Genomic DNA, 16,779 nt, shown 5'->3' with positions numbered 1-16,779 from the left:
TTGTCTTACACCACCCTTCCTACCTCTTTTCCTTCGCTTGTGAGTTCCTGCAGTAAAATTGTCGTTCCCGTCTGAGTGTATCGTTGTACGTAAAATATCAACTGGAAAGTTAGCATTCAAAACATTAGCAGACACCTGTTGGTCACGCAAGCTCAGCAAGATTTCCCGGCTGTAAACAAAGGGAAATGCACCATGACCATGGCTGTTCTGTGTCTTCACTCCGCCACATCGATGAAAGTGTACAAACAGAGCCAGGAACACCAAAAATACACAGAACGAGTTGCCGTCCAGTCTCCAACCATTCATGATGAAAATACGTATGAGAATGAGGGAAAAATATCACTCACAAGGACGAAAATCCAACAAAAAACGTAGAGATAGAGCCACAGTGTCGCCGCTAGTGCAGCGCCATCAATGACAACACAACCTACACATTGGAGGCTGAGTTGACAAGCTGAATACTGCGTATTTCAACAAGCTGTGAGAAGTAGAAGCAGAAACTGTTGTTGACATTAAAAAACCAGATGTAAACAGAATGTGCTCACGTGGTTTACGACAGGTTCATTACATAGTAGTACGCTTCACAGAACAATAAGATATCTGTCAGATCATTATATGTAGCAGGTTTCATCAACTTTCGCACAGTACTCTCTGAGTTAAATCACCCATTACAAAACTTCACTTAATATGCAAATGACCTGTTTATTAACGTTACACTGCCAGAAGCTTCTTTGGATAATTAGATGTTTATCAGATCAACATCAGTACCACGTTTCATCAAATTTAATGCCGTAATTTCGGAGTAATATGACTAAGTACAAAATTCATTAAATATGCAAATAACCCTTAATTAACTTGTTACTGCCTAGTGCTTCACGCGAAAACTAGATATATATATAAGATCATTATTTCTAGCAGGTTTCACCAAATTTGGTGCCATAATTTTAGAATTATAGCAATAATTACAAAGTTATTAAATATGCAAGAAAGCTTCGTGCTTTTCCGATTACTATATGTGTTTGTACTGTGTCTGTGTGTCGTCTGCTCAACGCACACTGTGTTGCTTGGTCGCGCACAGGATTGTAACATCTAAGTCGGTTACTGTGACCAACTCTTTTTGGTTGGAAACGGTCGTCGTCTGGTTTTGTGTGAGGCCTAGCAGCTAGGCGTTGCCGTGAGTGTGTGGGGGTTCGAATCCGTTTGGGTTATAGTAATTAATATATTTTATTAAATATGCAAGTGAACCCTTAATTAACTTCACACTTCTAAATGCTTTTCAACACGTCAGATGTTTGTTGGATCAGTATCTCCAGCAAATTTCATCAAATTTGGTGCAGTTATTTAGGAGTTATGTGACTAATTACAAAACTTCATTAAATATGCAAATGAGCGATTTATTAACTTAGCACTGCCCAATGCTTCTCCGAACAATTAGATATCTATCTGATTGATATTTGTAGAAGGTATCATCAAATTTGATGTAGGACTTTCGGAGTAATATCACTACTTACAAAAGTTCATTAAATATGCAAATGAGCAGATAATTGACATGACACTCAATATCATCATAATGTTCTGAAATTATCATCTGTAAAATAGTTTAATGAAATTCTGTGCAGTATGTCGACACTGTCATTACTGAGAATCTAATCAGTTCTTGCCATTTGCATATGGTACCTGTCTACTAAATCGGACTTGAATAGTTTCAGGTGATTTTGAGTTGTCGTGTAAAGCGACAGACACACACGCACTCACACACACATACACGGACAGATAGACAGACATCGCTACGACATTAGCTCACGTGTGTGAAAACGTGAGCTACTAATAAAAAATCGCCAAAAGTTACAGTTATGGACCATTAAATGCAAAGTGCAAAAACAAACCAGCATTTAAAACTATCTGATTTTTGTAAGAGTAAGGTACGATATGACGACCATTGGCAGGGATAAGATGCAACTTTAATAGGCTAATTTGATATTTAGTGCCACAATCAGGCGTAAATTATAGACCACAGCGATAAAAGGGCATGCATTGCCATCTTCATGGCAAGTTAAAAAGCTAATTTTGCGAGATTTTTGATATCGTCCCATCTTCTATCCATAATGTAGTGAACAGAAAGACTGCTTAAATCAACGATTGTGATAACCCTTGGTGAAAGACACACTCATAATTCATATGGTCCCGGTTGCTCGGCAAGGTCATTTCAGGCAGTTTTTTCCTTCCAACAGCTGTGTCCATTTTAAAGACGTTTAATAACTCGTTTATAATTTTTCACACGTTTTGTATGTACTCAGTGTTATCATAAGATCTTGGTGAAAATATTTATAAGCCTTAAGGTAACTATTCCCCAATTGAGCAGACAATAAAGCATTTGAATAGAGCTGAATTAATTGCGTCGAATTGAATATATATACTGGTTGCATCCAGCATTGAAAAATTGTTCATATATTCGTCTCAAATTTCGTAGTCCAGTCCACCGCGGCAAGCATCCGTTCTTTTCCTCTCACTCACAACTGCAATGAAAAAAAAGACACAATGGAAATCTCGAGATCATTTGAGCTTCAGAAAATGCTATGTAGCATCATATGGAATTGCCGCTTAGTGCTTTCAAGTTTTAAAGATTTTGTTAGTCACTCACACGATGGTTTTACCACTACATAATTTCGCAGAAACAGTTAGATTGAGAAAATGGATATTTTCTTTTTTTTCAAAACAATTGACTTTGTCAGAGTTTCGGCATATTTCTACAATTCTACTCTATTCTAACTTCTGGCTACATAAATATTATTTGATTTTTTACAAAGCAAGAAAAATCAGAAAGGCTGCACGACAATTTCTAGCAATTTCGTCAAACACGTTTTGGTTTTCACCGAAGCCTTTAACAATCAAATAGTCCATGAATAGAGATCTCTCACCTATTGTAGAGTATTTCGAAGTGATTAGATTTAGTGAAGACTTATTTGATTCATCTGGACGCGCCAGGTTCATAAAAGCGCCATTGCTTTAGCAGACACAATGAGTAATTAACATTATTAACAAACCTTCCTGGGATCACCCAGCTCTCTGCAAACTCAGTTGTGTTGAAAGTCCTGGTACCATCAGACTTGACAAGGTCATGACCTCTAACTGAGCTTCCGTCTCCCAGCATGCCACACAGCTTCCCGGACAAGTCATAGTTTGCCGATGGATACTGAGGCTTCATGTTTCTTTCCGATCCACGTCAAGGCCAGGTCGACTTCCTTTAGATGTAAGTTCACACTATGGCCGTCAGCCTCAATATGTCCATGGTTGTCTCCGATAAAAATTGCTCTTTCTTGAACTTGGCGACCATCGACCTGAAGTAAGAAGACGCAGTGAAGAAGATGCCTCACAGCGTTATATTAAAGATCATACAAGAACAATCCCTTGTTACAAACCCTGAGCTAGCTTTCAGGTTTAAATTACTCTGTGGCAATGAAGAAGTTATTTAACAGCTTGGGAAAGACAAGCAACATTTTTTTCGCGACTGAATTCTATTCCAGACTAAATTTCAGTCGTCACCAAGACCGTTTAACATGACACACATACATGTCGCCTTGAGGCCTAAATACAGGACATTTCCGAACGATTTTGTGAGTAGAGCAAGACTTTTACAAACGACGTTTACACAAAAAACGGTTATTGCTCTTTGTCCATTGCTGTGGCGTTTTCGGACGGGATTTCTGCTTTATACGGCTGGTTTGACTTCTACGTTTTTATCCCCGCCACACTATCTGTGGTGGCGGGATTAAAAACGTAAAAGACAAAACCAGCCCATAAAAGGCAGAAATCCCGTCCGAAAACACCACAGCTGTGGACCAATTGAACAGCTACACTGGATAATGTATCAAACGTATACAGCTAAATGTACATTGAATGAAATATTTCGTCAATGTTATCTGGTTCATAAATGTCGGTTCATTTCACTTACAAAAATAGAGTTATCCTCCAGAAACGTGTAAGTATTTCCTCCCTTTACTCTGGCAGTCACTTCTACCATCCTGGTTGGGGAATCAATCTGATCCGGGTCGCGCCTACGAAAGGCTGCAGAAATGTCAAAAGAGGGCGCACTCGTCCGACAGTCTCTCACGAGGGTGTACCTGCAGCGCCCTTGGAAATTGAATTTCGCACCACTGAACGTACGCATGTGTGGATCGCCCCAACCACCACCGCCTTGAATTGGAATTCAAGATTGAAATTATGTTAATCACTATTAGTGTGAATGGAAATCAAACGTCATCTGTGTAACGTACCCCTGATATTCATCTTATCGCCTTGAAACAACCAGAAATCGCAACATCAAATACTCAGAGAATTCATTTTTCATTGGTGAAATGGATGGTCAACAATATTTGAGTTTACGATCGATTTTGGGGAGTATAAATGTTTACAAATTGCAAAAAGGTGAATCAGTCATAGCTAAAAAGATAGATAGCTGGATGGATACATAGATAGAAAATGCAGAGATAGATACGTGGAAACGTACATACATACATACATACATACATACATACATACATACATACATACATACATACATACATACATACATACATGCATGCATGCATGCATGCATGCATGCATGCATGCATGCATACATACATACATACATACATACATACATACATACATACATACATACATACATACATACATACATACATACATACATACATACATACATACATACATACATTATATAGACGAGAGAGGGCAGTGTACTCACATTTGCGTACTTCAAAGCGTCCGTTGTTGCTTTGATTTCTCTTATCTTCCCAATCGATGGTATAATCGACTGCATTGGACGGAACTTCAAAGCTTTCAGACCCCTCTGGGCCTTTCATCTTCATGGTTTCAACGACTCTTACCTCCCCAGTGTCTGTTTCACTAATATTAATATTGACCCTTACAGACGAAGCAGAGATGCCAGAGATTGTAACCCTTATGTGTCTTGTCGCACATGTATCCCACTCAGCACTGATCGACCAGTTGTCGTCGTCGTCACCGACACAGAAAATTAGAAGATCACTAGTAAATGAGAAATTGAGGGACTAATTATCGCCACTGTTATTCAAAACATGAATTCTGATCACTTTTTAATTTGTTTTTCCTCATTGGATTATTCTCAAAATTTTAAAGTTTTTGGACAAGATTTGTATTTTAAAGAGCGATTATTACAGCGAAGGCTTATATAGATTTAAGATATCAGCACGTGTACTATACATTGAATCTAGACGGTTATCAGAAACGAACGTGATGAAAAAAATTGTGTGTACTGTAATATTTCTTTCCATATATATTAAGACGAATTCAATTTCTGTTTTATACGTCCTCTTTATCAATGTTTGAGGTCTCAGTATATTCCAAGTTATTTTTACTCAATCCCGTCTCATCAATTTTTTGCGCAGTCTATCAAAATGTGTATTTCTTTGCCTTAAAAATGCATTCAGGAACATTCACTGACACAGCCGCAATGTAAAGAATACTTTAACGTCTTTCGTAGAATCGTTTTAAATGCGCTTCCTTCTCATTGGATTTTGTAATCAGCTATGTAATACTTTAAGGCGAGTGTTTATATGTTGTATCGCGATTGATAACTTCTGTTGTTGGGTTATAGCCACATTTCCATGTAGTTATGTATGGAACACCGTAACTGCATGCATAAGGGATGCGTATAGCATAATGGCTGAACCACACCATACAATGGAAAGACTACACCATATAATGGAATAAATGCATATAATGATAAGTAAATATGATGTAATGGAAAAGCTGAAGAATATAATCACAATGCAATACGACAAAGTGCAAAGACTACATGGCATAATGCCGAAACTGCATCACATAATGTAAAGATTACATAACATAACGCGTGCACTACATCACATAATTGAATGCACCACGACAGCTAGGGCGTTCAATAGCAATACAATTATTCTTGACTGTACGTTTGACTCGGAAAACCACCCAGCTTAAGCTGCTTGCTAACACAAATGTACTGAGAGACAGACATACAGACATGCACATAGAGAGTCTAAGAGACAGAAACACATATTGAATCATATGTTATTCCTCAAATACAAAATCGATATATGTGTAAATTAGCCTTTTTCTCCATTCATGTCTCTAAACGTTTTTGAAAATATCGAAGAATTAACCTCCGCTCTGTCTGGGTCGAATCGCCTTTTTCATTTTCCATGGAAGATATATCGGACGCAAGCACGGCATTTTTCTCTCAAAATGATCGAAGCCGGAGTAATTGACACCTTAAATATGTGCAAATGATTCCAAAAAATGCCGAGCGATGGGTCAGAAAATAACATAAAACAAAATTGCCGGTTCGCTTCACATAAACTCAAATTCAGATTAATATTGAGATAAACTGACACAAACTCTTGCACTTAATTCCTCTTATGACAATAACCTCAAATGGACCTTTGTCAGGAAAAAAATTGTTTGTTTTCCAATTTCGGGTAAAATAGCCTTACTATGTAAAATTTCAGAATCTCGACTTTTAAAACTAACACTGTATTCACGTGTTTCCCCGTAGTGTCTATGTGTAACACGGCTTTAACATATCGCCCCAGGACCCTTATAGTAAGAAAGAATTGCGTCAAGTTTGATAATTAATTTTTCCACCAGCCAACACTTACGATTAACGGTATTGAATTTATTTTCAAGAACTGGTCAGGTGAACCTGGTCATGCTGGTCTAAGGTCAGTTTAATCGTATTCGGTATTGTGTTACTTAGTGAAGTGATACTGAAGTGTTGGTCGCTACAACGAAACCTGCGACAGATGATGTTTTGTGCATTTTAGGTCTCCAGTATATAGTGCAGGCAATGCTATGTCGATTGGAATGCAATAGTTCCTTCAAGCTTGATTCAGAGTACCAGGGAGTCGTAGAATGAAGTTTTAATAGACTTTTGAATCTTTTGAGTCTCCAAATTTTTGAATATGCCTCTGTAGCAACTTTGTCTTCCACTTGAAACACAGAATGGCAAACAAAATAGACAAAGGCAAAATAATACAAAGACAGACGAGGGTGACCAACAACAGCAGGAGTAGAATAATATCGTGTGGGCGAAAAATGCGAACCTTTGCATGAATAATCACATGGGAAGAATCACATCAATATTTTTTTCACCATTATCTTTTCTTAGTTCATGACGGGACTGTTTGTAACGTCAAACCGTCTAGCTCTCCTGTTCACGTCGTATTATTTTTCCTTCTTCTGAAATTAAATACATTTCTGAGAATGTATGCATCTATAGTAGATCTATAGTAGAGAAAAATGGCAGACAGTTTATGTTTATGTACGTAGTTTCTCTTACCTCGTTTAGTCAACGTTTGTTCTTCCGGTAGCTTCTGTTGTGTAGAAACAAACGGTATCATAAAAAGGATCAGTTTGAAGAAATAAGAACTTTGTTTCACTTTTATTTTTGCCAGCATGTCAAAAACTACAATTTATGAGTTTGGGAGGAGAAAATGTGATCCCTGTAGGATGGGCCTGAGCTAAGAAGTTATATACAGTGACAAATTGGTTTTATTGTATACAGATGATTTTGCAAGTTACCGAATGGGCTGATTGATTCTTCAGAGATCAATTTCCAACTCAATTTGCCTTAAAGCAAATCTTATATCACGACATTCATCTAACTTACCCTGCCTTCCCCTACGGACGCCAGGGCAATCGAAAAAGCGACGATAATTAAAAGTGGTTTCATCTTCAAAAATGTATCTTCAACACGCCTCTGCAACGGCAATTCTTGTTCAGTGAGCCAATATGTCATGAAAAGTCCTTTGATCTGACAATCTGGAAGAGTAAACTATAATCACAGGCAGGCAAATCGCCTTAAATTCACTCTTGAGAGTCACGTGCCGATGGTGACGTGGTATAAAGGCGACAGTATCAACCGATTCTATTGGACGATAGTTAATGCTTCTAATTTGAATTCTGCGATGTCAAATCGTGCCACGTTGAAATTGGAAACCAACCAATAAAAAGTGTGAATATATTATGTTTTTAAGTAACCCTTCAATGAGAAATTCTGAAACAATACAAAGTCAAGAGAATGTATATTCCTATTGCACTGGAATTCCAACGATGATATGAAAATTCTCCTTACTGGACAGTCTTTAATTGTGTATATTATCTGCACCACCGGACAAGAAAACAGAAACAAAGACGAAAAACATCGACCCTAGCAGAGACAAATAACGAGATAAGGTAGGATAGATACTGATGAAAAAAGACATAAAATAAAACGAGCCTTTCTAAAATCCGTAAGTCAGTGGTTTCATATTTGTCGTAGTTGCGCTAAAACGCCCAAAACGTCCTGTGATATTTGTGGACGTATAGTCATATATAAACTGTAAACGTTCCCGTGTCTAAGTATTCGTTGCAGTTATCTGTAATTTGACGCTTTTCTGTGAGATTAATGTCACGAGTTTGCAGTTTTCAGTGAAATAATTGTCAGTGAAATAATTATCCATCATGTGTACCTTCAATAGGATGCAGTCAAACACCAGATATCAACTGAAAATGCTCCCATTTTCACTTGTCTGTAAATTTATACATTTCTGTGACATTATTGTCATGAGTTTGCAATTTCATTGTAAGGGACTGGTCAGTTTCGTCGGCCTGAGAGGGGGGGGGATTACGTCAGAAAGTTGCTGACCCCATTCCAACTTTCGAAATCAACGTGATCCCCCTATTCCAACAATATCGAAAACAGGGTAACCCCCGCGCCCGACAAAGGCAAAACAAAAGATGGAATATAAATTTGATAATCCAGTATATATATATATATATATATATATATATATATATATATATATATATATATATATATATATATAATTATATATATAATTTTCGGGGTATATTTTTAACATTCAGTTATTCTGTGTTTAAATGGAATTGTTGTCACGTCAGTTGTAAGGTAGGAACTTAAAAGTGTCAAATCTAAAGTTTGAATACAGTATTTTGAATGAGCTGTGAATGTACTCCACTCTTTTCATGCTTAAAGCAGATGTCAAAAACTATTGTAAGAAAAATGTGATTGTGAAATTTTAGTGCATGCTGCTTTCTAACACTGAATTCTCATAGAGAAAACAGAAAAGTATCAGGAACTTGTTATGTTTTTCATATGAACTGCAAATTTCATAATGATTAGTACACTTTGCAAAACAGACTTTCAATTTACAGACATCAAGATATTTCTGACATATATCTCGAAGAGTGCGCCGAAAAATATTTAATATCCAGATATCTCTGATATATTTTTAAACATAAGATATCTCTGATATATATACACTATATATATATACACTATATTTTATCTCATTTTTTAATTTTTAATTCATCATTTCATTTTTAAGTCAATTCCGAGTTGTTTTACTATTTGATAACTTTGTCTATTTTTTTGTCCTTTATTGTATGTACAATGCACTGAGACGTATGTGTAGTGCGTTTGTTAAGAATTAAATAATAAATAAATAAATAATATATATATATATATATATTGTTATGTAGGTCATTTCCCCCACACTCATCATGACCTGAGTTCAATTAGTCTAGAACATTCTCAAGGTCACTGCCCTTGATGACCTCACAACCTTGAATTCAATTAGTCATGTTTGGAATGTTCTGGAAAGTTGATTAGTTGTGTAAGGGAGATAATTTTAGAACAGTAATTAGCATGTCAATAAAAGTTCTAGATTGTTCTTATATGCCTTTATAAAAGGGACGTGCTCAGCTTCCAGTCAGACTTTTGGGATCGTGTCTCTTGTGTGTTACTAAACTCCAGCAGTAGTCATTCTCAAGACCTTTCAAGACCTTCACTGCCAACGCTGGATTTATACTGTGGACTTCTTGCAGTTTCAAGCCTGCAAGCCAAAGGACTGTTCATTCATCCGACTGACTGTTACAACTCTGAGACTGGAGCTCTGCCGTCCCAGCTGAGATAAGTAGTCTGTACACTTTTAAAGCTTGTACTCTATCCCTGACTTAGCAATTAGTTTTATTTTCGTAATAAATTTTGTTTAAACGTTAACTGCTGAGTTCACCCTTTTGTTCGTTTTCTCTGCACGTAACAAATTGGGGGCTTGTCCGGGATACGAACATTTTGAGCCGTTTGACAACATTTTGCCAGCCTTTTAAAAACTACAGTATTCTGTGAACTCAGCGAAATTTAATCATGGCGGAATTTAAACCAGAGGAAATGGATGACCTTGATCAGGACACATTTGATTCCCTCAGAAAAGATGACCTCATAACACTGGCCAATTTCCTTAAAGTAGAAGTCAAAAGATCTATGCGCAAGAGGGAAATACAGTACCGTATTGCCAAACATCTAGTTGATTTAGGCCAATTTGAGGAATCCACCCTGAAAGATTATGAGCCCGAGTCTACCTCTGAACTCAGAAAATTAGAATTAGAAATGCAGACAAATTTGGAGATCAAGAAACTAGAATTACAAATGGAAAAAGAGAGACAGGCATTAGAAAAAGAAAAATACAAATGCAATTAGAAATGGAAGAAAGACAGAGAGAGAAAGATAGGCAGGAAAGATTAGAAATGAAACGTTTGGAGCTTGGACAGTCAGGAAAATTCTTCCCTTCAGACAAGTTTGACATCACTAAGCATTTCAGGTTAGTTCCCCCTTTCCAAGAAAAGGATGTTGATAAATATTTCCTCCATTTTGAGAAAATTGCTCAGAGTCTGAACTGGCCTAAGAAGTCCTGGTCTATGCTTTTGCAGAGTGCTTTGGTGGGTAAAGCCAGAGAAATTTACATTCAGTTGTCAGTAGAGCAGGCTTCAGATTACGATTCTGTGAAGGAGTTAATTCTCAGGGTTATGAGTTGGTGCCCGAAGCTTACCGTCAGAAATTTAGGGATTGTGAGAAGGTGAAGGATCAAACTTATGTTGAATTTGCTCGAACAAAAGAACAACTGTTTGATCGTTGGTGTTCTTCGAAAAAGGTCAGTCAGAATTATGACAAATTACGACAGCTTGTTTTGATTGAGGAATTTAAAAGGTGCATCAGAAGTGACATCAAGACGTTTATCAATGAACAAATGGCAGATACATTGGAGGTTGCTGCACGTTTGGCCGATGATTATTCATTGACCCACAAATCTTCATTTCTCAGCAAACCATCCCAGTCCTTTTCCTACAGAAACAATGCAGGTAAATTTAACTCGTCCTTTTCATCCAAGAATTTTTCAAAGGACAGTAGAAAATCAAATGACAACAGTATTCACAGAGTTCAAGTAACACTTCCACATCATCAAATCCCAAGTCTCAATCTCCTTCTGACAAACAGTTCGGTACACTTTCTTGTAATTATTGTAAGAAAGACGGCCATTTAATGTCAGAGTGTTTCAATTGAAAGAAAACGTGAAGGTCAAGTGGTCAAAGTGGATCTAAGCCAACCGGCTTTATTTCTTCATCAACTCAATTAGAGTCTAATAATGTGTGCAACACATTTTCTGAGGTTAAACCCCTCTTATCCCCAATTAATGAGGTCAAGGTCAATTCTTCTCAAGATAGCATTATGGGTATTTTCGAGCCATTTATTCATAATGGTTTTATATCACTTTCTAGTGATTTCTCTTCCGCTACCCCTGTCAAAATTTTAAGAGATACCGGGGCTTCCCAGTCTCTTTTGTTGGCAGATACCCTGCCGTTTTCTGAAAAGTCATTTTCAGGTTCTAAAGTTCTTATTAAGGGGGTAGATTGTAATGACTACATTCCTGTTCCTCTCCATAATGTCTATTTGTCTTCGGACTTTGTTTCTGGACCTGTGACTTTAGGTATTAGGCCTTTTTTGCCTTTTGAAGGGATTCACCTTCTTCTTGGAAACGACCTTGCTGGGGACAAGGTCATCACTAATCCACTTGTGACTGATAATCCTAGTTTAGATCAGGATCCAGAGCCAATTGAACAAGAGATACCCGATTTATTTCCTTCGTGTGCAATTACTCGAGCCATGTCAAAGAAAACTTCCGAGAATCAAAATACTCTCAAGAATAATGTCACAGATGTTGACTTAAATGACACCTTTCTCAGTCAGGTGTTTGACACGGATCATTCCGTTATCCCTCGTGGATTTGAAACTTCCAGTAAAACTTCTGCTGACCAAAGTCAGACATTTTCTAGATCAAATCTCATTGCAGAACAACACAAAGACCCAGATATTTTATCTTTGTTTGACAGGGTAGATGATGAAGGTAAAACTTCAGATAGCTCTGTTTCCTATTATACAAAATCTGGTATTCTCATGCGTAAATGGAGACCTCCAGATGTTTTGGTTGATGACAATTGGGCTATAAAACATCAAATTGTGGTTCCAAAGCCCTACCGTGCTGAAATATTGCGCCTGGCCCATGAAACGCCCTGGGCTGGTCACTTAGGAGTCAGGAAAACTTATCATAAAATTCTCAGTCACTTTTATTGGCCTAATCTCAGGCAGGATGTAGCACATTTCTGTAAAACTTGTCACACATGTCAATGGTAGGAAAGCCAAATCAGACCATTCCAAAGGCCCCTTTACAGCCAATTCCTGCATTTCAAGAACCATTTAGTAGGATACTAATAGACTGTGTTGGGCCCCTACCAAAAACAAGATCAGGAAATGAGTACATGTTGACAATTATGTGTACATCAACTCGGTTCCCAGAAGCCATACCACTGAGAAACATAAAGACAAAGACTATAGTGAGAGCTTTAGTCAAATTTTTCACTTTATTTGGCCTCCCTAAATGTGTCCAGTCCGATCAAGGCTCCAACTTTATGTCTGGTATTTTTCAACAAGTAATGGATCAGCTAGGCATTAAACAGTATAGGTCATCCGCCTATCATCCAGAAAGTCAGGGTGCTCTTGAGCGATTTCATCAAACTTTGAAAAACATGATTAGGACCTACTGTTTTGACACAGAGAAGCAGTGGGATGAAGGAATTCATTTTCTGCTCTTTGCTGTTAGAGAGTCAATTCAAGAGTCTCTTGGTTTTAGCCCATTTGAGCTTGTATTTGGACATACAGTCCGTGGCCCACTTAAGCTCGTTAAAGAGAAATTCCTGTCTGACGACGATGATTGTCTGAATATTTTGCAATATGTGTCAGATTTTCGTACAAAACTCTCTAAAGCATGTGAATTAGCCAGAGAAAATCTTGAGTCATCTCAGCAGTCAATGAAAACCAGATATGATAAAAGCACCTCAAAACGGAAGTTTGAACCAGGTCAAAAAGTTCTTGTTCTACTTCCAATTCCTGGCAAACCACTCCATGCTCGTTACTTTGGGCCATATCTAATCGATAAGAAATTGAGTGATTTAAATTACATCATAATAACACCTGACAGGCGAAAACAAAAACAGCTATGTCACATAAATATGCTTAAGCCATATTTGGATAGGGATAATCCTACTATAACTCAGCCTGTCAGTGCAGTCAGTTCAGACCATTATGAAGATAGTGATACTGAAACTGACTTAAGTGAAAATACTCTAAACTCAAAGCTGGGCTCGGTCAAGCTTCAGAACTCAGAAATCCTGGAGAAGCTGGAGTCTACAAAGTTGGCACACCTCTAGCCAGAACAACAACAACAGGTAAAAGAACTGCTCCACGAATATAAACACCTGTTTCAAGATGTTCCAACGAGGACAAACGTCATCTATCACGACGTTGATGTTGGGGACAGTAAGCCTGTAAAACAACATCCATACAGACTGAATCCAACAAAAGCGAAATATCTCCAGGAAGAAGTCAAATACCTGCTGGACAATGACTTTATTGAACCCAGTAAAGTAACTGGAGTTCGCCGTGCATACTTGTTCCCAAATCAGACCACAGTTATCGTATGTGCACGGACTTTAGGAAGGTCAACACTTTAACAAAGACAGACACTTTCCCAATCCCGAGGATTGATGACTGCATCGACCGAGTGGGAAAAGCCAAGTATGTGACGAAATTTGACCTACTGAAGGGATTTTGGCAAGTCCCTCTGACGGATCGTGCTCGTGAAATATCCGCCTTTGTTACACCAGACGGATTGTTCCAGTACAAGGTGATGCCATTCGGAATGAAGAACTCTCCGGCAACGTTCCAACGGATGATCAACGACGTCATATCCGGGCTAGACGGTGTCAGCTTACGTTGACGACGTCGTCCTGTATACTGACACCTGGAGGAACACATCAAGCTCATGCGGAAGTTCTTTGAGAGACTGAGCAAAGCAATGTTGACTGTCAACCTTGCCAAATCTGAGTTTGGTTGGGCGAGGGTGACTTACCTCGGACATACTGTAGGACAGGGTGAGGTAAAACCTGTTGATGCCAAAATCAGTGCCATTTCAAGTTTTCCCACACCAAACTGCAAACGACAACTGATGCGCTTTCTCGGTATGGCTGGTTACTACAGAAAATTCTGTCCAAATTTCTCCACAATTACTGAGCCTTTGACTAACTTACTTAAAAAGAAAGTAAAGTTTGTTTGGTCAGAGCAATGCCACAGGCATTTGATACACTTAAAGCCATACTGCAAAGTGCCCCAGTGTTGTCTGCACCAGATTTCACTTTGCCATTCAAATTAGCTGTGGATGCTAGTGATACGGCTGCTGGTGCTGTTTTATTGCAAGAGGATAGTCATGGTGTAGATCATCCTGTTTGCTATTTTTCACGCAAATTTAACAAATCCCAGAGAAACTACTCTACAATTGAAAAAGAGTGTTTATCTTTGATATTAGCTTTACAGCATTTTGAAGTTTATGTTACTTCTTCAAATCAGCCAATAGTGGTTTATATTGATCACAACCCTCTTGTTTTCTGCAGAAATTCAAAGGCAAAAATCAGAGATTGCTAAGATGGAGTTTAATGTTACAGGAGTTTAATCTTGATATTAGACATATCAAAGGCAGAGACAATTTAATTGCAGACTGTCTTTCTCGTATTTAGAGTTTATTGTTGTTCACTTTCAAGAAGTTTTACTTTAGAAAAAAAAAAAAATTCGAGTACTTAAATCTTTTAAAAGATAACATTTCCAAAAGAAAGATTTTTCTTTGAAAAATTTCTTTTTTTGAAGAGGGGGTGTGTTATGTAGGTCATTTCCCCCACACTCATCATGACCTGAGTTCAATTAGTCTAGAACATTCTCAAGGTCACTGCCCTTGATGACCTCACAACCTTGAATTCAATTAGTCATGTTTGGAATGTTCTGGAAAGTTGATTAGTTGTGTAAGGGAGATAATTTTAGAACAGTAATTAGCATGTCAATAAAAGTTCTAGATTGTTCTTATATGCCTTTATAAAAGGGACGTGCTCAGCTTCTAGTCAGACTTTTGGGATCGTGTCTCTTGTGTGTTACTAAACTCCAGCAGTAGTCATTCTCAAGACCTTTCAAGACCTTCACTGCCAACGCTGGATTTATACTGTGGACTTCTTGCAGTTTCAAGCCTGCAAGCCAAAGGACTGTTCATTCATCCGACTGACTGTTACAACTCTGAGACTGGAGCTCTGCCGTCCCAGCTGAGATAAGTAGTCTGTACACTTTTAAAGCTTGTACTCTATCCCTGACTTAGCAATTAGTTTTATTTTCGTAATAAATTTTGTTTAAACGTTAACTGCTGAGTTCACCCTTTTGTTCGTTTTCTCTGCACGTAACAATATATATATATATATATATATATATATATGTAATATAAACTGTTCAAGTTTTACATGGGTCATTTTTTCAAGCCCCAAAAATTTGCTGTGCAGAGACATTCAGATGTAGTTGTGTGTTTTTCAGTTTAGTTTTTTTTAGTTTATATATATATATATATATATATATATATATATATATATATATATATATATATATATATATATATATATCTATATCTATATATCCTATCCTGTCAATATATTGACCTACCCTGTCATATATATATATATATATATATATATATATATATATATATATATATATATATATATATATATATATATATATATATATATATATGTATATGTCTGATATATTAAAGTTTCGCGCCTGGAGGGGGCTCTGAAAAACATATTATTATTATTATTATACGCCCGAAGGACGCGCCCAAAAAATTCAACAGAATGATGGAATTTGCGATTGGCACGATGCATTTTAGGTACGTATGAGCCCGTGTTCAAATTCAAAAACGCACTGACCCCTCCTATTTGGCATTTCAAAATCATGTTGACCCCCATCACCAAAGTCAAAAACATGGTGACCCCCATGAATCCACCGCCGCCACAGGCCGAATTAACTGACCAGTCTCTAAGTAAAGGGAAAGCAACTCCGCACATCGTTCAAATATTGGTTGTTTGCGTTCAATATATGGTAGTGTATTTTTTGTTTCACTGTCTTGTGCATAAAACCGATTAGGCGAGACACAGCTGTGATCTGCGTGTCAGTGCAGACTGTACTCCAGAGTGAAGATGCTGCGTACGACTCTACGATCCTTTTAACGCTATGTTTCGAAAGTTTGCCAGACTTTCTTCAAGTTCATATTCAGTGGAAAAAATTGCGTGGTATATTGTCAGATTGTATGTATTCCTATGTTGTCCGAGTGGAAATTTGTTCTTTCTGGAAGCTAGGATGTTTAACTTTGTTCTTTGTGTTCGAGGTCCTGTTCATATTGTGTTTACTAGATTGAGAGATATTATGTGGTCGCCATCATGTTTTATGTTGTGCGTTTCTGTCAATTTTTTTTCAGTGTGTCAAGTTGTCTGTTGAAAACT

The 16,779-nt window shown here is 37.5% G+C and overlaps 1 protein-coding gene across 1 annotated transcript; it reads right to left on the bottom strand.

Annotated features, from left to right (window-relative positions):
• Positions 1-1,944: 1,944 nt before the first annotated feature.
• On the bottom strand, positions 1,945-4,979 carry LOC139128307 (BMP-binding endothelial regulator protein-like). Its single transcript, XM_070694106.1, has 4 exons — positions 4,748-4,979; positions 3,953-4,194; positions 3,045-3,338; positions 1,945-2,516 (listed from the first exon to the last, which is right to left on the bottom strand). Exons 1-3 carry the CDS (start codon positions 4,869-4,871, stop codon positions 3,174-3,176), a joined length of 531 nt encoding a protein of 176 aa, XP_070550207.1. The 5' UTR covers positions 4,872-4,979; the 3' UTR covers positions 1,945-2,516; positions 3,045-3,173.
• Between the last annotated feature and the right edge of the window lie 11,800 nt (positions 4,980-16,779).

Source organism: Ptychodera flava, unplaced genomic scaffold, assembly GCF_041260155.1.
Source record: "Ptychodera flava strain L36383 unplaced genomic scaffold, AS_Pfla_20210202 Scaffold_48__1_contigs__length_985763_pilon, whole genome shotgun sequence".
NCBI classification, from domain to species: Eukaryota; Metazoa; Hemichordata; class Enteropneusta; family Ptychoderidae; genus Ptychodera; species Ptychodera flava.
Note: the sequence above shows the minus strand (reverse complement) of the source record. Positions and strands in the feature narration are given on the sequence as shown.

Coding starts and splice junctions, on each gene's coding strand:
- LOC139128307 (XM_070694106.1), bottom strand. CDS start 4,871: ATGAAGATGAAAGGCCCAGAGGGGTCTGAAAGCTTTGAAGTTCCGTCC. Junction 4,195..4,747: donor ACGCTTTGAAGTACGCAAAT/GTGAGTACACTG, acceptor TTCCAATTCAAG/GCGGTGGTGGTTGGGGCGAT. Junction 3,339..3,952: donor TGGAGGATAACTCTATTTTT/GTAAGTGAAATG, acceptor TTCTTACTTCAG/GTCGATGGTCGCCAAGTTCA.